At 44.2% G+C, this 23,306-nt stretch overlaps 1 protein-coding gene across 1 annotated transcript; it reads right to left on the minus strand.

Annotated features, from left to right (window-relative positions):
- Positions 1–3,401: 3,401 nt before the first annotated feature.
- Positions 3,402–20,929, minus strand: LOC106611782 (cystine/glutamate transporter). Its single transcript, XM_014212358.2, has 12 exons — positions 20,254–20,929; positions 19,506–19,632; positions 18,382–18,497; positions 18,008–18,133; positions 8,597–8,696; positions 8,382–8,426; positions 8,165–8,288; positions 7,399–7,502; positions 6,922–7,018; positions 6,490–6,639; positions 5,627–5,804; positions 3,402–4,551 (listed from the first exon to the last, which is right to left on the minus strand). Exons 1-12 carry the CDS (start codon positions 20,534–20,536, stop codon positions 4,496–4,498), a joined length of 1,506 nt encoding a protein of 501 aa, XP_014067833.1. The 5' UTR covers positions 20,537–20,929; the 3' UTR covers positions 3,402–4,495.
- Positions 20,930–23,306: the final 2,377 nt, after the last annotated feature.

The raw sequence follows: 23,306 nt of genomic DNA on the forward strand, positions 1-23,306 counted from the left end.
AGCCACATGGCAATGCCGTGACAGGGTAGCCACATGGTAATGCCATGACAGGGTAGCCTTATGGTAATGCCATGACAGGGTAGGTACATGGTAATGCCATGACAGGGTAGCCTTATGGTAATGCCATGACAGGGTAGCCTTATGGTAATGCCACAGAACGAGGGCATTTGTGATGATGTGAATGTGTGTGTTGTTGCTGCCAATGCCCTTTAAGGCACTCCACAGACCTTTTAACAGCAGGCTGTCTGACTGGCACAATGCACGCAACATAATGATTCCTTTAGCTCCGTACACTAGAGCAGACGCACAGTAAGCTGTAGAAAATGTCATTATTTTATTGTACTCTGAAAGTGAAAGTGAATTGGCGTTATATCAGAATATGAACTAAAGTCACGGTGTTCTGATTAAAGCTTTATGACAATGCATTTAGTTTATAGTGCCTGGTAGTGTGGGTGTGTGTGTGTGGGTGTGTTAATGTCTGTGTGTCTTCATACATCAATGATTAACCCATAAAGTGACCTGAGGCCAGCCGCGCAGTCCTCTGTTATAATTAGAGGATCTGTCAGAGTGGACGTGGGCTGTTCTCTCCTTGTACACTGTGAATTCACTACTAGTCAGGTGAGTCACAATGACTGTCACTCTGTTACAGTGACAGTAAAACACCACAGGCCTTTTCCTTTAACCCCCACCCCTGCTCACACACACACACACACACACACACACACACACACACACACACACACACACACACACACACACACACACACACACACACACACACACACACACACACACACACACACACACACGCAGTCACACAGCCACACAGCCACACACACTCATGCAAGCATGCCCGGAACGTTATATAAACAGCATTACTGTAAAAACAACTGTAACCTTCTATCACAACACACGCAAGCACATGTCTATAATTTTAACCTCCCCTCACACAGAGAGAGGAATCCTGCACACAGAATCTTGAGAGTAGGTGGATGAAAGTGACCCACAACCCTTCAGGACTGCTTTCTCCAACCCCTTCCCCCACACACCCCCTTCAATCCCCACATTCGGTTAGCACGATTAGTCATACTTGGCCAGTAGACCCCCTCACTCTCTGTGTAAGGGGGCTGAGTCACACTCCCTCCCTCTGATAGAGCTTCTAAAAAACCTAGAACCCCACATTCTAAACCCCCCCACATTCTGACCTCTGACCCCACAGTAAACACGTCACTTCCTGTTAGAGATCACCTGCTGTACTGTATATTATTATTTTTCTCTCTCTCTTTCTCTCTAGTTCTTTCTCTCGCTCTCTCTTTCCATATCTTGTCGGCAGCCTACTGCCCCCCCGCTCTCTCTGTCTGTTAGGACAGTGACCGGAAGGCATCTGCCTGCCCACCACAGAGCGTCTCTTTAATGCTTTGGATTTCACTGTGGTCTCAGTGGTTCCTACAGTATGTGTGGCCTGTTGTCCACACTATGGTTTGGTTCATACATATCAGTTTATATCATCCACTTAAAGATTGGTGTCCTGTTAGCAGTCTACTATGGAAGTTATGACAGCAATCCATGCTTTGGTTTTGTTTACCTGATTTACTGTTTCAAATACAAACTTTTTGGCATTATGGGCACAAATCCAATGCAAGTCAATGGTTCGGTTGGTTCACTTTATCTCCAAATCCTCTATAAGTAACTTAATGGAGTTACACAATCATTTGTTTTTAGATACTTCAGGAGTCCATAGACCGCTTACAGGGTAAGGAAACCAAAATGTCATTTTGTCATTTGGGCAAACTAACCCTTGAATGAAAAAGGAGAGAGGAATCCATTTTGTTTGCATAGAGAAACCTACAATTGTAGTTCTTGCATAGTAACATCAACATTCCAAAGAAGTAGGTAATCCAATAGGACAGGGTCTTGGTTTCAACCAGAAGGAACAATGTTTACATTCCTTATTCATCCCTGCAACAGAGAGAAGTGGAGATCGGCTGTATGGATAGAGTGACTCAGATTTGAATGTTTAGTCCCTCATATTACTAACTCCTGCTTAGTCTGAGGACAAGACTGTTGCATTGCACTATATCACCCCCTTGTGCCATTTTAGTAAACTGCAGAGGAAGAGGTGCGAGGCAGGCAGTAGACGATGAAAAAGAAAGAGAGTGTGCGTGCGCGTGTGTGCGCGTGTGTGCGTGCGCGTGTGTGCGCGCGCGCATGTGTGTATGCGTGTGTGTGTGCGTGTGTGTGTGTGTGCGTGTTTTGCTCAGCAGAAGGAAAGGTCAGACAGACTCAGAGACCGTGCTGAGCAGCATACAGAAAAGAGGAAGAGGAGAAGGAGGAAGAAGAACCATACAGCTGGAAACTCAGCCAAGAATCCTAAAGTAGAAGATGGGGGGGTGGAGAGGAAGAATAGGAGACACAGACTAGCCAACGGGAGGGAGATTCACCCAATAGATAAGAGAGTATATCAAAATTGGGTTTGTTTTCAAATTATTTGTGGGTCTGTGTAATCTGAGGGAAAAATGTGTCTCTAATATGGTCATACATTTGGCAGGAGGTTAGGAAGTAAGTGCAGCTCAGTTTCCACCTCATTTTGTGGGCAGTGTGCACATAGCCTGTCTTGAGAGCCAGGTCTGCCTACAGTGGCTTTTCTCAATAGCAAGGCTATGCTCACTGAGTCTGTTTCGAGTACTGTGTACTCTCTGTTTAGGGCCAAATAGCATTCTAGTTTGCTCAGTTTTTTGTTAATTCTTTCCAATGTGTCAAGTAATTATCTTTTTGTTTTCTCATGATTTGGTTGGGTCTAATTGTGTTGCTGTCCTAGGGCTCTGTGGGGTCTGTTCGTGTTTGTGAACAGAGCCCCAGGACCAGCTTGCTTAGGAGACTCTTCTCCAGGTTCATCTCTATGTAGGTGATGCCTTTGTTCCCTTTTAAGTGGTTGTAGAATTTGGATTTTGATAATTAGCGGGTAATGGCCTAATTTCTCTCTCTCTCCTTCTCTCTCTCTGTTAGGCAGTGTTCCTGGTCGTGTGCAGTAGTGTTGGGATGCTCTCTTCCTGTCTATACTCTAGGCTGCTAGCCAGGACTCTGGCAGTGCTCACTCACATGTATGTGTGAGAACATTAGCCTCTGGTACATAGCCAATATCCTGGCAACAGTGTGTGTGTGTTTGTCTCAAAGCTGCTTCACAGCTTGAGTAACCCTGGTGTAACCCTGGTGTGAATCATCTGTGGTAATAGAGCTATTCTGCCCAGCGTATTTGAGGCTTAAATTATGCCAGTTCACATGCACAGACAGACGGACGGACGGACGGACGGACGGACGGACGGACGGACCTCTTAAGGTTGCCATCTTCACTAAGTGAAAATAAGATGCTGTATCCCTTGTATTGTACAAATAGTGGTATACCCGATACAAAAGTGTTTTTATTGTTCTATGAAATCGGATATCAGGTTCTCCAGGGCATAATTTCAATGTCCTGAACATACATGTTTCAAAAAAGATCAAACATTATCACATTAACGTTGGTTGTCATGTGCTTAAGGACATCATGTTTCACAGGCATCTGTAGATTGAGTATGAGTTTACTGTTCTGATAGTGCAAAGGGAGTGCTTGTCTTACTCAGACTATACAACACACAACAATTAACACTCACTGATCTGTCTTCATTTCCTAAAATATAGAAATAACTATAGGTAGCCTTAGGCTTAATTTATGTGTGTTGTATAGTCTGATCCTGAATGATCTGGAGAAAACTGAGTATCCAGTGTTGTCTGAGGTGTAGCAGTCAGTGACTATGGCTAATGCTAGAGGTGACAATGGTTAAGGCAAGCAAAGACTTTGACCTACTGCTAGGTGTGATTTTGGCTAATGCTAGCTGTAAAAATGACTAATGCTAGCTGTGATTGTGGCTAAATCTAGCTGTGATTGTGGCTAACGCTAGCTGCGATTGTGGCTTACGCTAGCTGCGATTGTGGCTAACGCTAGCTGCGATTGTGGCTAACGCTAGCTGCGATTGTGGCTAACGCTAGCTGTGATTGTGGCTAATGCTAGCTGTAACAATGACTAAAGCTAGCTGTGATTGCTGCCAAAGATAGTTATACTCCAAGCTTACAGGGATTCCCTGGCTCTGCCGCATCTCATCAACAATAAAAGCTGTTGCATTTCTAAGAGGCTGGGCTCCCACTGCAGACTGGAGCCAGAGGGTAGGGGTTACAGAGATGGATTACCTGCAAATCTCACACAGGGAGACACACACACACAGTCACACACACAGCCACAGCCTCACCTCCCTGCCTGCCTGGCCATTCCATTTCAAATGCTTGAGTGAGGAGAGAGGAGCAAGTATTCAGGCGGTTTGAATTGGTAATGTGAAATGTGAGAGCAGAGCAGGGCTAAGCCTGCCTAGATAAGGACAGCAGGATGGGAGAGTCATAATAATTTATTCTATGAAACGGTGCAATAGAGGCCATCGGTGTGGGGATATGGTGTGAAGGAGTGTCAGTGTTCCGCTGGGATCACCTCCAGGATGATCTGGACAGATCTGTTGAAGGAATCTGGAGACAGAATAAAACACATAGAAAAACTATTATGATACCATGTTACAGTACCCTCCATAATTATTGGGACAGTGAAGCATTCTTTCTTCTTTTGGCTCTATAGTTCAAAACGTTGGATTTGAAATCAAACAATGACTACGAGGTTAAAGGGCAGACTGTCAGCTTTAACTTGAAGTTTTTTTCATCCACATTGAGTGAACCGTTTAGAAAGTAAAGCACTTTTTGTAAATTATCCACCCCCCATTTTAGGGGAGCAACAGTATTGGGACAAATTCTCTTATATGTGTATTAAAGTAGTAAAACGTTATATTTGGTCCCATATTCATAGCACACAATGACTACATCAAGCGTGTGACTCTACAAATTTGCTGGATACATTTGCTGTTTGTTTTGGATGTGTTCAGATTTGTGCCCAATAGAAGAAAAACAAGAATAATGTATTGTCACTTTTATTGTAAATATGAGTAGAATATGTTTCGAAACACTTCTACATGAATGTGGATGTTACCATGATTACGTATGAATGAATCCTGAATAATTATGAGTGAGAAAGTTATAGATGCACAAATATCAAGTGAATCTGTCCCCTTTACTTTGGCTCCCCTAAAATGGGGGACTATGTACAAAAAGTACTGTACTTTCTAAACAGTTCACCCGATATGAATGAAAATACCCTCAAATGAAAGCTGGCAGTCTGCACTTTAACTTCATTGTTACTGTTTGATTTCAAAACCAAACTTTTGGAGTTTGGAGCCAAAAGAAACAAAATGCTTCACTGTCCCAATAATTATGGAGCGTTAGGACAATATTATTTCCAAAGTGTCAACATGGACACATTGTTGGGATTCATGCTTCAATTTCGATAGGATGCCATGCTGAAAATTGATTGGAAATTGATTATGTGTGGTAAACTATGAGTGGATAGTTTAATGGTCCACTGACGCACCGATTAATCCCTTGAGTTGAACAATTGCTTTATAAAGATGAATCAATCCTGTCCATATGCCAGTAGTATGTGTGATTTTCACAGTGATGTCTAGTAAATGCCTTCTAAATGTAGGTAGCGTGTTACCTAAACCGTCCTGTAGCCACTTGGGTCTGCGGTCAAACACAATGAAAACATAGTAGGCTGGGATTCCTGTCAGGGAGATGGCGAATCCTATCCCTGTGTTGACGGGGTCGGAGTAGAGAGAGAGGAACACCATGAAGAAACAGGTGAATGAGAAAATGGCTGGAATGAAAAGAGGAACCTGGAGAGACAGACAAAAAAGTGCAAAGGAGTCAAGAGTGTAAATAGTAAAGTGTTCAGTAGTTGTTTTGAACAAGACAGCCATTAGACAGACTCATACTCTGTCCATGTGATTGTCTGCACATCGATCACTCCAGGGTTTAATTGCTAATTTGCAATTATTTCGCCACTATTGGCCTATTCATTGCCTTACCTCCCTAATCTTACTACATTTGCACACACTGTACATAGACTTCTCTATCGTGTTATTGACTGTACGTTTGTTTATCCCATGTGTAACTCTGTGTTGTTTGTGTCGCACTGCTTTGCTCTATCTCGGCCAGGTCGCAGTTGTAAATGGAGAACTTGTTCTCAACCAGCCTACCTGGTTAAATGAAGGTGAAATAAATAAAATAAAAAAAAAAAATGTGTGCAAGATGCTTGCATATCGGCGGCTCGTGCATCGGCCTCCACGGCCACATGCAGTGGCACAGAAGGAGCGATGTCCTAATCGCCCTTTGATGTGTTTATGTCTACGTGCATCTGCGTCTGTGTGTGTGTGTGTGTGTGTGTGTGTGTGTGTGTGTGTGTGTGTGTGTGTGTGTGTGTGTGTGCATAAGCACTTTGTGACAACTGCTGATGTAAAAAGGGCTTTATAGATACATTTGATGATTTGATGGTTGATGATTCACGTGTGTTGGACTGACTTTGAAAGGGCGTGGCATGTCAGGGCGTGTGTATCTCATGTAGATGAGGCCCAGCACAGCCACGCCAATGAAGAGCCAGCGGAGGAAGCTCATGAAGTTCAACAGACTGTAGATATCTCCCACAAACAGCTGGAACACCGTCATAGGGTACTGTAAACACACACATAGAAAGAATGGACAGTCCGACACACAAACACACACATACACACAGAGAGAGAGAGAGAGATAGAGAGAGAAACAAACAAACAAACATACGGATCCAATGAGGAAGTGGCAGAGATGCTGACATGTACCCACAAAGCATGTTAATTAACAGTTAAAGCATAAATACAGAAATGCAAAGTTTTAATTGTGGACCCTGTAGAGCAGGTCCTCATAAAGACAGTAAAGAGCGATATGTGTGTATGAAAAAAACTAAAACATTTATCTGACCAGAACGAGGACGGCTGCCAAAGGAGTGTGTCTGCGGACGTGGATCATGGACAGAACCTCAGGGAGATGGCCCTCGCGTGATGCCACGTAGAACATTCTAGAATGACCAACACAATCACACAATCTTCAGGATGAAATGAAAAATACCTTCAACAACAACACTTCATCATCTTCTTTGTAAGCGGTGTCTAAAAAAATCCAATATATGAAAACTACACATGAAAGTCAACTACTGACAGTCATAACTGACCTTCACACAGAAATGCAATGTCAGTTATTGTGTTTTCACTATACCACTATACCACACATCTAAACTTCTGCTTAACAGGGTTTGGCAGTTGAAAAAAAAAGATAAGATTAGATTCCTCTCACACAGTCCTCAAACATTGTGTTGGGAAGGGAAGGCAATTTTTCATTCTCCTTGGCAGGAGAAGCTAGCGAAGGCTGCGGTTTGACACCTGAGTTGACGCAGCCCACCTTGAGAAAGCGAACAAGCAGCCATTCATCGAACCAAAGCACGACAAGGCTACAAATACCGGCACCGCCACCGAAAAGTTCCCCATCATCTTCCCTGCAAACGTCTGCAGGAAAAACAGACGAGAGAGAGAGAGAGAGAGAGAGAGAGAGAGAGAGAGAGAGAGAGAGAGAGAGAGAGAGAGAGAGTATGAACTAAACAGGGACAAAGAGATGCAGAAAAAGATCCTCAATTCAATTATTATCTAACTAACGAACATATGCGTAGCTCCAATGCTCTCACACTTTCCTTAAGAGCAACATCACAGACCTATAAAACCGTAAGGAAACTAACACCATTAGAAAGATCTGATCAGATCAAAGCCCTTTTAGTGAATAACCCTCCCCCTTCTCCAAACAGGTCTGAGATCAGTATACAGTCTCTGTCTATGGCTATGTCATTAAGACTGCAAGATTACTTAATTATCATTGAGAGGGATGGACTGTGGAATCACATAAGGCCATACTGGGAAGCAGAGGTGTTGGGCTTGGAGGTCTACTGATTACAGTTTAGAGTGCAGGAGAGCAACACCACAGACACCATCATGGCCTGATGAAGCGCTGATGAACAAGGTGTGTGACTGCAGTCAATGCGCCTCAAGTGTATCAATACATCACACACAGAAATACATAGGACTCTTATGTTAACGCCAGCCAATAGCGGTGGGTGGTTGTAGGATCAGTGTCGATCAAATCGGCCAATAGGCAGTGAGCTTGTTGGATGCCTTACCACGGCAACGGCTTGTGATGCCAACAGCTCCTCTGCTGACATCACAGTGTAGTACGCCACGTTAGTCAACACGTAGCAGAAAGTCACTATCGCCATGGAGATACAGATGGCCAATGGGACAGTCCTGAGGATACGTAAACATTTGAGACCAACGATATTACGATCAGGAAAACCTATTGTACGTGAACAAGATATGGAATGAGGAGGATGAACTCACTTTTCTGGATTCTCTACTTCCTCAGTCACGAAGTTCAGATAAAACCTGCCGGCAGAAAGTTGGAGCTTTACAATAATATTACATTTGGAAATACTGTACCTTACAAGAGCTCATACATGCTCATGACAAGTAATAATGCATTACACTAGTTGGCTTCATGAAAAGGGTAGAATTAGATATTACAGCTAGTTAAGTTATAAGAAGTCCATACCTACCATCCAGCATAGGCGTACATCCCAGAGTAAAAGGCCAGAGGAAGGCCTGTGAGCTTGATATTACTGACCTCAAATGCATTCTCAAAGTTCTTAGTCTCCCCTGCACATAAACACAAAGAAGGAATAACACGTTCACCATAAAATATCAAAACTTGTTGAGTGTTTGACAAGGTATACACATCTTTCTCGGTAGTTGCAGCCGTAAGAACATTCCAGTACAACACACACATACTGTATGTAGTGTATTCCTCAACCCCTGTGCGGCCTTACATCCAGCGAAAAATCCTATCGCCATTAGCATAACAAAATGTAATTTAAAAAAAATTCAATTTTTTTTTCAAATTATAGCGTTTTATAGATACACCTCTCCTGAATCGAACCACGTTGTCCGATGTCAAAACGGCTTTACAGCGAAAGCAAAACATTAGATTATGTTAGAGGAGTATATCGTAAAAGTAGCCACATAGCCATTTTCCGACCAACCACATGCATCACAAATAACCAAAAAACAGCTAAATGTAGCACTAACCTTTGACAATCTTCATCAGATGACACACCTAGGACATCATGTTACACAATACATGCATTCTTTTGTTCGATAAAGTTCATATTTATATATAAAAACAGCATTTTACATCGGTGCGTAACGTTGACTAACTATTTTCCCTCAAATGCATCCGATGAAACAACGCTACAATTTACTAAATTACTATTCAAAAACATTTTTAAAATGTAATATTGTCATTCTAAGATTTATAGATGAATATCTCTTGAAAGCACCTGTAATGCCAGATTTAAAAATAACTTTACTGGGTAATCACACTTTCGATAAAAGGGGATGCGATACTCAGAACAATAGGCTAGCAATACAGGTCAGCGCCATCTTGGAACAATCGCATATCAAATCTAGTCTTGTATACTATTGTCAATAATCCCTTACCTTTGATTATCTTCATCCTTAGGCACTTCCAGGAATCCCAGGTCCACAACAAATGTATTTTCGTTCTAAAAAGTTCATCCTTTATGTTCCATTAGCTTGTTGTTGTTAGAGCGTTCTGAAGGCTGCACCAAAAGTTCCGACGTGCGCGGGGCTACTCTTTCAACAAAATGCATTTTTTTCTTATTTAGGTTCGTTCAAACATGTCAAACGTTGTATAACATAAATCTTTAGGGACTTTTTCAACCAGAGCTCCAATAAGATTCAAGGGGGACGATTGCATTGTCTTTATAAACGTTTCGAAAGGGGAGGGTAGCCAGGGGCGCCGGCGTCATAATGGTGATGGCCCTCTCCGTGTGACCACGTTCCACAGCGTGTCATTCTGTCAGTTTTCACAGTAGGAGACTCAAATCACTTTGTAAAGACTGGGGACATCTAGTGGAAGCAATCGGAAGTGCTCAATGAACCATAGCTCACGGTGTGATTAATAGGCAACGTGATGAAGTTGAGTCCGCAATTCAGAATTCCACTTCCTGTTTCGATCTGTCTCGGGGTTTTCACTGCCATATGAGTTCTGTTATACTCACAGACACCATTCAAACAGTTTTAGAAACTTTAGGGTGTTGTCTATCCACAAGTATTAATTATATGCATATCCTAGCTTCTGAGTTTGAGTAGTAGGCCGTTTAAAATGGGCACTAATTTTTTTCAAAATGCGCTGTGGCGCCCCCTATCCTAGGCGACCGTCAAGAGGTTTGGAACACACTTGCAAAGAGGCAAATAATAACCCTCTTAAAGCTTAAATGACTGATGTTCAATGAACATTGGTATGGCAGAACACCAAGTCTACAGACACTTTGTAGCTATTACAGTGAGGGAAAAAAGTATTTGATCCCCTGCTGATTTTGTACGTTTGCCCACTGACAAAGAAATGATCAGTCTATAATTTCAATGGTAGGTTTATTTGAACAGTGAGAGACAGAATAACAACAAAAAAATCCAGAAAAACACATGTCAAAAATGTTATAAATTGATTTGCATTTTATTGAGGGAAATAAGTATTTAACCCCTCTGCAAAACATGACTTAGTACTTAGTGGCAAAACCCTTGTTGGCAATCACAGAGGTCAGACGTTTCTTGTAGTTGGCCACCAGGTTTGCACACATCTCAGGAGGGATTTTGTCCCACTCCTCTATGCAGATCTTCTCCAAGTCGTTAAGGTTTCGAGGCTGACGTTTGGCAACTCGAACCTTCAGCTCCCTCCACAGATTTTCTATGGGATTAAGGTCTGGAGACTGGCTAGGCCACTCCAGGACCTTAATGTGCTTCTTTTTGAGCCACACCTTTGTTGCCTTGGCCGTGTGTTTTGGGTCATTGTCATGCTGGAATACCCATCCACGACCCATTTTCAATGCCCTGGCTGAGGCAAGGAGGTTCTCACCCAAGATATGATGGTACATGGCCCCGTCCATCGTCCCTTTGATGCGGTGAAGTTGTCCTGTCCCCTTAGCAGAAAAACACCCCCAAAGCATAATGTTTCCACCTCCATGTTTGACGGTGGGGATGGTGTTCTTGGGGTCATAGGCAGCAAACACCTCCAAACACGGCGAGTTGAGTTGATGCCAAAGAGCTCCATTTTGGTCTCATCTGACCACAACACTTTCACCCAGTTGTCCTCTGAATCATTCAGATGTTCATTAGCAAACTTCAGACGGGCATGTATATGTGCTTTCTTGAGCAGGGGGACCTTGCGGGCGCTGCAGGATTTCAGTCCTTCACGGCGTAGTGTGTTACCAATTGTTTTCTTGGTGACTATGGTCCCAGCTGCCTTGAGATCATTGACAAGATCCTCCCGTGTAGTTCTGGTGTCACGCCCTGACCTGAGAGAGACGTTTTATTTCTCTATTTTGTTAGGTCAGGGTGTGGGGTGGGCATTCTATGTGTTGTATTTCTTTGTTTTGGCTGAGTATTGTTTCCAATCAGAGGCAGCTGTCTATCGTTGTCTCTGATTGGGAATCATACTTAGGCAGCCCTTTTTCCCTCCTTCAGTGTGGGATCTTGTTTTCGTACAGCTCAGATAGCCTGCAGAACGTGACGTTCGTTTTCCGTTGTTTATTGTTTTGTTTTAGTGTTCTGAGTTAAATAAAGAAATATCATGAGCACTTACCACGCTGCCCTTTGGTCTAGTCCTTTCGACGACGATCGTCACAGAGGACCCCACCACAAAAAGACCAAGCAGCGTGGTCCGGCGCAATGGACCTGGGAAGACATCCTGGACTGAAAGGGATCCTGGATGTGGGAGGAGATCCAGGTTGGATGGCATCGCCTCCCATGGGAACAGGTGGAGGCAGCGAGAGCAGAGCGGCGACAAGACGAGGAACTAGCACGGCAACGACGGAAGCACGAGAGGCAGCCCCAAAATATTTTTTTGGGGGGGCACACGGGGAGATTGGCAGAGTCAGGGTGGAGACCTGTGCCAACTCCCCGTGCTTACCGTGGGGAGCGAGTGACTGAGCAAGCACCGTGTTATGCGGTGATGCGCACGGTGTCGCCAGTGCGCATTCACAGCCCAGTGCGTCCTGTGCTAGCGCCCCGCATTTGCCGGGCGAAAGTAAGAATCCAGCCAGGACGGGTTGTGCCAGCTCTATGCTCGAGACCTCCAGTGCACCTCCACAGCCCAGTATATCCTGTGCCTGCTCCACGCATCCGGCCTCCAGTGAGTCTCTCCAGTCTGGTACGCCCTGTGCCAGCTCCTCGCACTTGCCCTGAGGTGCGTGTCACCAGTCTGGCGCCACCTGTGCCACCCCACGCATCAGGTCTCTAGTGCGCCTGCCCAGTCCGGTGTGTCCTGTTCCTGCTCCTCGCACTTGCCCTGAGGTGCGTGTTACCAGTCTGGCTCCACCTGTGCCAGCCCCACGCATCAGGCCTCCAGTGCGCTTTCCCAGTCCAGAGCTTCCGGCGACAGTTCCCAATCCAGAGCTTCTGGCAACGTCCCCCAGTCCGGAGCCTCCAGCGACGTTCCCCTGTCCGGTGAGACCTGTTCCGGCTCCACGTAAGAAGCCTGTAGTGATGATCCATGGCACGAAGCCTCCAGTGATAATCCATGGGCTGGAGCCTCCAGTGATAATCGTCTGGTGTTCAACCTTCCCAAGTTCTCTCACGTCACCCCGCTCCTCCGCTCTCTCCACTGGCTTCCAGTTGAAGCTCGCATCCGCTACAAGACCATGGTGATTGCCTACGGAGCTGTGAAGGGAACGGCTCCTCCATACCTTCAGGCTCTGATCAGGCCCTACACCCAAACAAGGGCACTGCGTTCATCCACCACTGGCCTGCTGGCCCCCCTACCTCTGAGGAAGCACAGTTCCCGCTCAGCCCAGTCAAAACTGTTCGCTGCTCTGGCACCCCAATGGTGGAACAAGCTCCCTCACGACGCCAGGACAGCGGAGTCAATCACCACCTTCCGGAGACACCTGAAACCCCACCTCTTTAAGGAATACCTAGGATAGGATAAAGTAATCCTTCTAACCCCCCCCCCTTAAAAGATTTAGATGCACTATTGTAAAGTGGTTGTTCCACTGGATATCATAAGGTGAATGCACCATTTTGTAAGTCGCTCTGGATAAGAGCGTCTGCTAAATGACTTAAATGTAATGTAAATGTAATAATCCATGGCAAGAAGCCTGTAGGGATGATCCATGGCCCGGAGCCTGTAGGGATGATCCATGGCACAAAGCCTCCTGTGATAATCCATGGCCCGGAGCCTCCAGTGATGATCCATGGCACAAAGCCTCCAGTGGTGATCCATGGCACGGAGCCTGCAGTGATGATCCATGGCATGGAGCCTGCAGTGACGGTCCCCAGTCCGGTACCTCCTGAGACAGTCCACAGTCCGGAACCTCCAACGACGGTCTGCAGTCCAGAGTCTTCAATGACGGTCTGCAGTCCAGAGTCTTCAGCGGCGGTATGCAGTCCAGAGTCTTCAGCGGCAGTCTACAGTCCAGAGCCTGCAGTGGCGGTCTGCAGTCCAGAGCCTCCAGCGGCAGTCTACAGTCCAGGGCCTCCAGTGGTGGCCTGCAGCCCAGAGCCTCCAGCGGCGGCCTGCAGTACAGAGCTTCCGGTGATGATCTACGGTCCGGTTCCTCCGACGACGATCCACAGTCTGGTGGCAAAAAAGCGGAGGGATCAGTGGGCGGAGCGGGGGATACGCCCCGAACCGGAGCCGCCACCATGGGTAGATGCCCACCCGGACCCTCCCCTATAGGTTCAGGTTTGCGGCCTGGAGTCCGCACCTTTGGGGGGGTACTGTCACGCCCTGACCTGAGAGAGACGTTTTATTTCTCTATTTTGTTAGGTCAGGGTGTGGGGTGGGCATTCCATGTGTTGTATTTCTTTGTTTTGGCTGAGTATGGTTTCCAATCAGAGGCAGCTGTCTATCATTGTCTCTGATTGGGAATCATACTTAGGCAGCCCTTTTTCCCTCCTTCAGTGTGGGATCTTGTTTTTGTACAGCTCAGATAGCCTGCAGAACGTGACGTTCGTTTTCCGTTGTTTATTGTTTTGTTTTAGTGTTCTGAGTTAAATAAAGAAATATCATGAGCACTTACCATGCTGCGCTTTGGTCTACTCCTTTCGACGACGATCGTCACATCTGGGCTGATTCCTCACTGGTCTCATGATCATTGCAACTCCACGAGGTGAGATCTTGCATGGAGCCCCAGGCCAAGGGAGACTGACAGTTCTTTTGTGTTTCTTCCATTTGCAAAAAATCGCACCAACTGTTGTCACCTTCTCACCAAGCTGCTTGGCGATGGTCTTGCAGCCCATTCCAGCCTTGTGTAGGTCTACAATCTTGTCCCTGACCTCCTTGGAGAGCTCTTTGGTCTTGGCCATGGTGGAGAGTTTGAAATCTGATTGATTGATTGCTTCTGTGGACAGGTGTCTTTAATGCAGGTAACAAACTGAGATTAGGAGCACTCCCTTTGCATCTAGACATTCCGCTAGCGGAACGCCTCGCCAAATATCCAATGGAAGAACGTGGCGCGAAATACAAATACCTCAAAAATGCAATAATTTCAATTTTTCAACCAGACTATTTTACACCATTTGAAAGACAAGACTCTCGTTAATCCAACCACATTGTCCGATTTCAAAAAGGCTTTACAGCGAAAGCAAAACATTAGATTATGTTAGGAGAGTGCACAGCCAAAAATAATCACACAGCCATTTTCAAAGCAAGCATATATGTCACAAAAACCCAAAACACAGCTAAATGCAGCACTAATCTTTGATGATCTTCATCAGATGACACTCCTAGGACATTATGTTATACAATACATGCATGTTTTGTTCAATCAAGTTCATATTTATATCAAAAAACAGCTTTTTACATTAGCATGTGATGTTCAGAACTAGCATTCCCACACAAAACTTCTGGTGAATTTACTAAATTACTCATCATAAACGTTGACAAAATACATAAATTATTTTAAGAATTATCGATACAGAACTCCTTTATGCAATCGCTATGTCAGATATTAAAATAGCTTTTCGGCGAAAGCACATTTTGCAATATTCTGAGTACATAGGCCAGCCATCACAGGCTAGCTATTCAGACACCCGCCAACTTCGGGGCTCACTAAACTCAGAATTACTATTAGAAACATTTTATTACCTTTGCTGTTCTTCGTCAGAATGCACTCCCAGGACTGCTACTTCCACAACAAATGTTGTTTTTGTTCCAAATAATCCATAGTTATGTCCAAATAACCCCGTTTTGTTCGTGCGTTCAGGTCACTATCCAAAGGGTAACGCGCGAGCGCATTTCCAGACCAAAAAAATTGAAATGTTCCATTACCGTACTTAGAAGCATGTCAAACGCTGTTTAAAATCAATTTTTATGCTATTTTTCTCGTAAAATAGCGATAATATTCCAACCGGACAATGTTGTAGTCATTCAAAAAGGAAGAGAAAAAATGGCGAGGTCTTGTGACCGCGCATCTCCAATCTCTCTGTCACCAGGCAGTCCACTGACAAACTGAGCTGCTATTATCTGCCCAGAGAGAGGAGACGCCTCAATCCGGTTTCTGAAGGCTTTAGAGAGCCAATGGAAGCCTTAGAAAGTGTCACGTAACAGCTCAGATACTGTAGTTTCGATAGAGAAGCAACAGAAGGACTACAAATTCGCAGACAGGCCACTTTCTGCTTGGAATCTTCTCAGGTTTTTGCCTGCCATATGAGTTCTGTTATACTCACAGACACCATTTAAACAGTTTTAGAAACTTTAGAGTGTTTTCTATCCAAATCTACTAATAATATGCATATTCTCATTTCTGGGCAAGAGTAGTAACCAGTTTAAATCGGGTATGTTTTTTATCCGGCCGTGAAAATACTGCCCCCTATCCTAGACAGGTTTTAAGAGTGTGCTCCTAATCTCAGCTCATTACCTGTATAAAAAACACCTGGGAGCCAGAAATCTTTCTGATTGAGAGGGGGTCAAATACTTGTTTCCCTCATTAAAATGCAAATCAATTTATAACATTTTTTACATGCGTTTTTCTGGATTTTGTACTTTCCAATGCATTTCTATGAGAAAGCCTAATTATTAGGACCCAGATTGCAGTTCCTGTGGCTTCCACTAGATGTCAACAGTCTTTAGAAATGGTTCTATGTTTTTTTTTAAATGAAGAAGTATTCGTATTCTTTCTAAGTGTCACTCAGGTGGACTCTAGTCTTTTGGTGCGCGTGAATGAGAGCGCGCTCCTCATTGTTTTTCTCCGGTTGTCACGTCCTGACCATGGAAAGCTTTTATTTTCTATGGTAGAGTAGGTCAGGACATGACAGGGGGTTTGTCTAGTTTGTATTTTCTATGTTGTGTGGTTCTAGTTTCTGTTTTTCTATGTTGTTTTTTTGGGATGATCTCCAATTAGAGGCAGCTGGTAATCGTTGTCTCTAATTGAGGATCATATTTAAGTGGTTGTTTTTCCCACCTGGGTTTGTGGGAGATTATTTTGAGTTAGTGTATGTCGCACCTCTTCGTCACGATTTATTCTGTCTTAAATTTTATCGATTATTTACATATTAGGGTACCTGAAGTTGGATTAGAAATGTTGTTTGAAATGTTTGGACCAAGTTTACAGGTTACTTTTTACATTCCTTTGTAGGCATGTTGGGCGAGTTGGAACAGGTATATTTCTGAATCAAACGCGCCAAATAAATGGACATTTTTGGGATATAAAGAAGGACTTTATCAAACAAAACGACCATTCATTGTGTAATTGGGAACTTTGGTTTTGCGAAAAGATTATTGAGGTTATTTATTTATCTCTGGTATTGAATATACTATTTTCCGTCTTAAATTTGATCGTTTATTTACATATTAGGGTACCTTAGGATTGATTAGGAATGTTGTTTGACATGTTTGGACCAAGTTTATTGGTAATGTTTGGGATTCATTTTGTATGCATTTTGAACGAGGGGGAAGCAGGTGGATAATTGAATAAAGCGCGCCAAATAAACTTACTTGTTTGGAATATAAAGAAGGACTTTGTCGAACAAAGGACCATTTGTTATGTAACAGGGACCCTTGTGATTGCAACCAGATGAAGACCTTCAAAGGTAAGGGATTTATTTTATGGCTATTTCTGACTTTCGCAATGCATCTGCTTGGTTGGAAAATGTTTTTAATGCTTTTGTATGCGGGGCGCTGTCCTCAGATAATCACATGGTATTCTTTCGCCATAAAGCCTTTTTGAAATCTGGATTAACAAGAAGTTACGTTTTTAAATGATGTAAGACACTTGTATCTTCATGAATGATTAATATTACGAATTTAGTATTTTTGAATTTCGCGCTCTGCAATTTCACCGGATGTTGTCGAGGTAGCGGCACGTCTATCCCTATAAAGTTTTTAAGTATAGCTATGTTGGTCAAGTGGTGGGGATCTGTGGAATGTCCCTGTAACAAACATAACACTATGTACCACAAAGATTTTCAAGCTTTCAGGGATTTCAATGTTTTTGAGGAGTCATGAAAGAGTGTGGAGTTCAATGTGATGTAAGTATTAACATGCTATTTCTGTGGTTTTAATTCAGTGTAACATATGTGACTCGTTTCACGATACTTGGCGTATGTCGCACGTCACTACTTCACAGGAGAGGCATTTTAAACGGGTGTGAGTGATGCTGAATGGGTGTTGACAAAGAAGAGCTCTCCAGTAGTTGTACCAAAACAGTCAAGGTCCATTTTCTCAAAAGTGGGGTTACAAGTTGACTTTCAAAACAGAATTACATTGTTCCTCAACTGCAGTGTATGATATATCATTTTCAAGCTCTGAGTCTCTACTCGTATCAAATGTAAAAAAACACAATTTCAAACTTTGCTACATAAGATAGAATTGAGGCGGTCGGTCACATATGACGATGGTGTTGATGCTAATGATCATGGTGATGATGATGACGATGATGACGAAGGCTTACCTTTGAAGAGCATATAGAGGCCAGGTACGATGATGATGGCGATGGCCAGCAGCTTGCTAAAGGTGAGGAAGATCTGAATCCTGTTTGTCCAGCTCGTACTCATACTGTTGAGATACATCACTGATGCTGTGGAGCAGGAATACACACGCACACGCACACGCACACGCACACACACACACACACACACACACACACACACACACACACACACACACACACACACACACACACACACTTTGTGAGACTGACTGGTACCTTACCTTCACTTGAACCATCTCACTGATAAGCACAAAAATCCCATAGTCCAAAGTTTGTTCAATTCAATATATTATTATATATATATAATAATGCTGTAGCATCAATCTCAGACATACTTATTCCTATAGACGTGGCCAGTTTGATAGCGATCTCTGGCACTCCACACGGCATGAATATGGGTTCCAGGATATATTGTCCGAAGGCCAGGGATATCACTGCCAACCCTGCAGGTCTAGAACAGACAACACTGTCACACACAGACCCAAAAACACTGACCCAAACATACACGTTTACCAAACAAACACTGTGACCGGAAACGCTAACCCACAAAGATGTGAGATCTGGGGCATTACTCACGGTTCAGAATGTTGGGGAGCATGTGACCTTCTACTGACACGAACCTGTCTTACCCAACCTCACAACTGTTTATTAGCTTCCCCTGACACTAACAGTCTATAACAGTCAAATAACTATAGTTACTGATATTCAGTGGTTACTGACTCAAATATGTTTGCTAGGTTCAGTTGAGGCAATTACAGTGAAATATCCAGGCAATACTTAAGAAATAAGCCAGAAGGGGTGTGGTATATTTTACCTTTATTTAACTAGGCAAGTCCGTTAAGAACAAATTCTTCTTTTCAATGACAGCCTAGGAACAGTGGTTTAACTGCCTTGTTCAGGAGCAGAACAACAGATTTGTACCTTGTCAGCTCAGCGATTCGATATTGCAACCTTGCGGTTACTAGTCCAACGCTCTAACCACTAGGCTACGCTGCCGCCCACATACCACGGCTAAGCGCTGTTCTTAGGCACGACGCAACGTGAAATGCCTTGATACAGCCCTTAGCCGTGGTATATTGGCCATATACCACCAACCTGGTATATGGCCAATAATCTAATAACTGTTGCATAGTCTGTGGGCTCATCCCCAGATTGCTGTTCATTTTCCATAGACTCAAAACCATACATCCCCCCTGGCCTGGGTTAACCTGCAGTACAGTATAGTATAGTATAGCAGGTTTGTTTACACTGCTCTGCTACCACGGGTATCAACGGACCAGGATGGGATCCAAAAGGCTTTGCTATCTTTACAATGCTGAGATATATACACTAGGCCCATCCCCTTCTCTCTCACACACAGACAATATAGAGTGATATACACACACCTTGTTGCAAGTATCTATCCCCCCTTCCTGCTGCTGTCTCTGTCTCACACACACACACACACACACACACCTACCTGATGGCGATGAGGTCAGCCCAGAGGCGTATGAAGGCCATCTGTGGTCCAAAGGCCTCCAGGATATAGGTATAATGTCCTCCGGACTTCTGGATGCTGGTTCCCAGCTCTGCATAGGACAGGGCCCCTGGGAAAGAAAAAAGGGAAAGGTTTAGGACAGGGGAGTGGCTGGCCAGCTATAAAACATTGGCAGCATCAGCAACAGCAGATAACTGGCTATAAGAGGAAAATGTGATTCATTGTATTCATAATCGTGTGTGTGTGTGTGTGTGTGTGTGTGTGTGTGTGTGTGTGTGTGTGTGTGTGTGTGTGTGTGAGAGAGAGAGAGAGAGGTTAGCGTAAAGGGTAATTGCTGTTTCAGCAGTTAGATGGTTAGTTAGAAGGCAGTAGCTACCGTAAGGCTTCTGTAATAACAGTAATATAATGAAATAATACAAGAGTAGAAGCGGAAGCTTTTCCATAGCAGCAGACAGTTAGCAAAGTTCATCCACCCCCCGAAGCTTTCATTCACACTCATCATCTCAAGAAAAGCTGTTTTACAAGTTTAGCACTTTGATTTGGGATGCTTCAACTCTAGTGTCTTCAGGGAAGGGGAAGCAGGGGTGTTGTAACCCAATGGGCTGAACAGCAATAAAAACACAAATTCTCCATCCTCCATAGCTTCAGTTCGCACGCATCATAAAACCACTCAGCACACTTTTACTCAGGTATGTCTCCTCCCTCCTGGCAACAACTACGTGTGACTCACCGAACAGGGATAGCACTCCGCAGGCAATCCACACCACCAGAGACATCCCAACACTCCCAGAGTTCTTCAGGATTCCCTTGGGCGAGATGAAGATTCCCGCTCCGATGATGGTCCCGATGATGATGGAGATTCCCCGAAGCAGGGTCACCTTCTTCCTCAACTCTACCTTTCCGTTGGGAGCATCAGGCTCCTCTTTTGGGGCAGGGATATCCCCCGGGTGTCCCCCATTTTGGGTGGTGTTGTTCACCCCAGTCCCCTCATCATTGACTGACCTCCTGGTCATCCTTGTACTCTCTCTCTCTCTCTCTCTCTCTCACACACACACACACACACACACACACACACACACACACACACACACACACACACACACACACACACAAACACACACTCTCTCCAACACCCAATGTGTCACACACACCCCTCACCTTTCTGGCACTATGGGTCCCAAAACAACCTTAAGGTTTTTTCCGTCCGTCTGCAGTGCCCTGCTGTTGAGAATACAGAAGAGTGGGTTAGTCAGACAAAGCAGTCTGTTACTGGTCCTGCTGTGCAAAGAACTTCTACCACTGGGAATTAGACCAAACCTCTTGGGAATGGCCTCTCCCACTCTCTCCCTCTCTCTCTTAGACACACAGACACACTCACACGCACAGACACACACACACACTCTAATCTCGCTCTAAAGCCCCACTCATTCAGTCGCTCTCTCTCTCTCTCTCTCTTTTACTCTCCCACTTAATGCCTCTAAAACTTTTTTCTCCCTGGCCCTCTTTTGTCTATCTCTCTCCAGCGTTCCTACTCTCCCAAACCTCTTACTATCTGGCTTGTCACTGTGCCTCACTGCAGAACCCGTTTGGTAGTGTTGTCTGGTAGTGTTGTCTGGTAGTGTTTCAGAGGTGTCTGCGTTGGGCACCCTTTACCTCAGGATGTCAATGATGTATCTGGATAATCACCTGAGAGTTCACAACACAGTTATCCCAAAACAAAAGGGGGACCAGAAACTAGTGGAACTGATGCAACCGATGCCAAAGCGCTCTGATGTCACACGTCACATGACACGCGGTCATCGTCAACGCCTGCGGTCTGGACTTGTCATTGACTACAAGCTACCACAACTAGCCTTGTGAATACACACAAGGCTTCCAGTAAGATCAACCTCCTTACCACACTCAGCAATCGCCACCAACCAAACAATGGAAAAGCAAACAACTTTTTTCCCCCAATCTTTATTCAAGCATTGTTTAAAAGTTGTGAGGGAGTGTCATTCTTTTTCAAACAACTTCCTTTGACAAGTAGGTCAATAAAAATACATAAAGAGAGTTGCATACTCTATACAAGGTCCCAGTAATTTATTGGGTAAACCACCAATGTTTCGGCATCACTGTGCCTTCTTCAAGGTGAAAAGTTGAGCCTACCATTCATACCAGTACAGCAACTGTATCTCTTCCTGATAAGCTGCCAGACAAACTGGGTCAGAAGCCTTGGTTTGAGATAAAGACCTTGGAATTCTAGGTCAAGGTGCCATATTGGCTCTGAAAAGGCTGGTGGTTCCAGTCGCCTTCCAGTGAGTCAACCAAGAACACCTGGAGATGGGTTTTCTTGGTTTACAGCTGCCTGCCACAGGTGATACAAGGTTATAAAACCTCTCTACACTACTCATTTGCAGCGTCACAATTTACATTTCAGTGTTACTTTTGTCCTGGTATACTACTTGTACTCAAATCAAAACAACAGTCAGTGATTTGTTTCCTCTTTTGTCCAAAATAACTTTCCCTTATCTACAAGTTGCAGCTTTTTTGGAATGAATAGACATTCAAAGAACTAAAAGATTCTCATAAAATCAAATGCTATGAAAAGCATTTCATCATAATCCAATTGTTTAACACTCCAACGGTGCCCAACGGTTCCAAGATCCTGTAACCATAGTGTTGTCACGGTGACCATTTTTTTGAGAATTCTCAGGAGTTTGATGTTGCCTAGTCACCGACTCAGTCACCATGACGATGACACAATTTCAGTCTCACGTTTGAAACAGCCTTTCTAAACTGCCATCACACAAAAACACCCTTACACCCGTTGGTGACAAACAACAGACGGACAGAAACGACAGAGGGTTTTTTTTCTGTTCCCTCTGTGTGGGGAGAAAATCTCTTTGCAGATTTGATACGCTCCCCCTCAGGCAAGCTATCCTTGCCAGGGCAACTGTTTGAGGGGAACTGAAGAAAGAGAGCCATAGGGAGAGAAAGGGAGAAAGAGTGTATCTTTCTAACGTCTTAAAATATTCCATTCCCCTCGCTTGCTCAATGACGTACACACATATAAGCAGTGTACTGGTCCCATAAAAAGACTATCCTTCAAACTACTCAACTTCAATTCTGAAAAAAAATGGTTTTGTAACGAGGCCAGTTGACTCTGAGGCCTTCTGCCTGTATCTGGCCCACAATATTGATTACAGTCTCTGTGGTCTCCCAGCTTGACTGTTGGTCAATATCCACCATGAATCCAGCGATGATGATGAATATGATACACCACAGCATGCTGTCAGTGACCTGAATCAGAGCTGGGTTATGGATTCTGACACTAGAGACAAGGGCGACTGTGCGTGTTAGTGAAGGGGGACAGGACAGAGCATGGCCCCATGGTAAGCGGAGGGTCCTCACTCTCTCTATTGGATCAAACACTATGAGAAGAAAGAGAAACCGGACAAAACCTCTCTGCTTTTCCCGTGCGCTCTCCTCTGTGTGTGTGTGTGTGTGTGTGTGTGTGTGTGTGTGTGTGTGTGTGTGTGTGTGTGTGTGTGTGTGTGTGTGTGTGTGTGTGTGTGTGTGTGTGTGTGTGTGTGTGTGTGTGTGTGTGTGTGTGCTCAACGCTGGTTATTAAAACAGAAGCTCAGACAGTTTGTTTAGCTGAGCTGCAGCAGCGATAATAATGTCAGCACTGGTTAACCTGGGCCATAACACACACAGTGTTTATTCAGGAGTTAAATTAACACTGTAAGAGTTAAATAAATAAAGTCAGTGGTGTAAAGGAACCCCACTGTTGGTCTTAAT

The sequence above is a fragment of the Salmo salar genome, chromosome ssa09 (genome assembly GCF_905237065.1).
Source record: "Salmo salar chromosome ssa09, Ssal_v3.1, whole genome shotgun sequence".
Lineage (NCBI taxonomy): Eukaryota > Metazoa > Chordata > Actinopteri > Salmoniformes > Salmonidae > Salmo > Salmo salar.

Excerpts from the sequence above, each read along its gene's own strand:
- LOC106611782 (XM_014212358.2), bottom strand. The coding sequence starts at position 20,536 with ATGACCAGGAGGTCAGTCAATGATGAGGGGACTGGGGTGAACAACACC. Across the intron at positions 19,633-20,253 it reads CGGAGTGCTATCCCTGTTCG|GGGCCCTGTCCTATGCAGAG; the intron begins GTGAGTCACACG and ends TTTCTTTCCCAG. Across the intron at positions 5,805-6,489 it reads ACATGCCACGCCCTTTCAAA|GTTCCTCTTTTCATTCCAGC; the intron begins GTCAGTCCAACA and ends CTGTCTCTCCAG.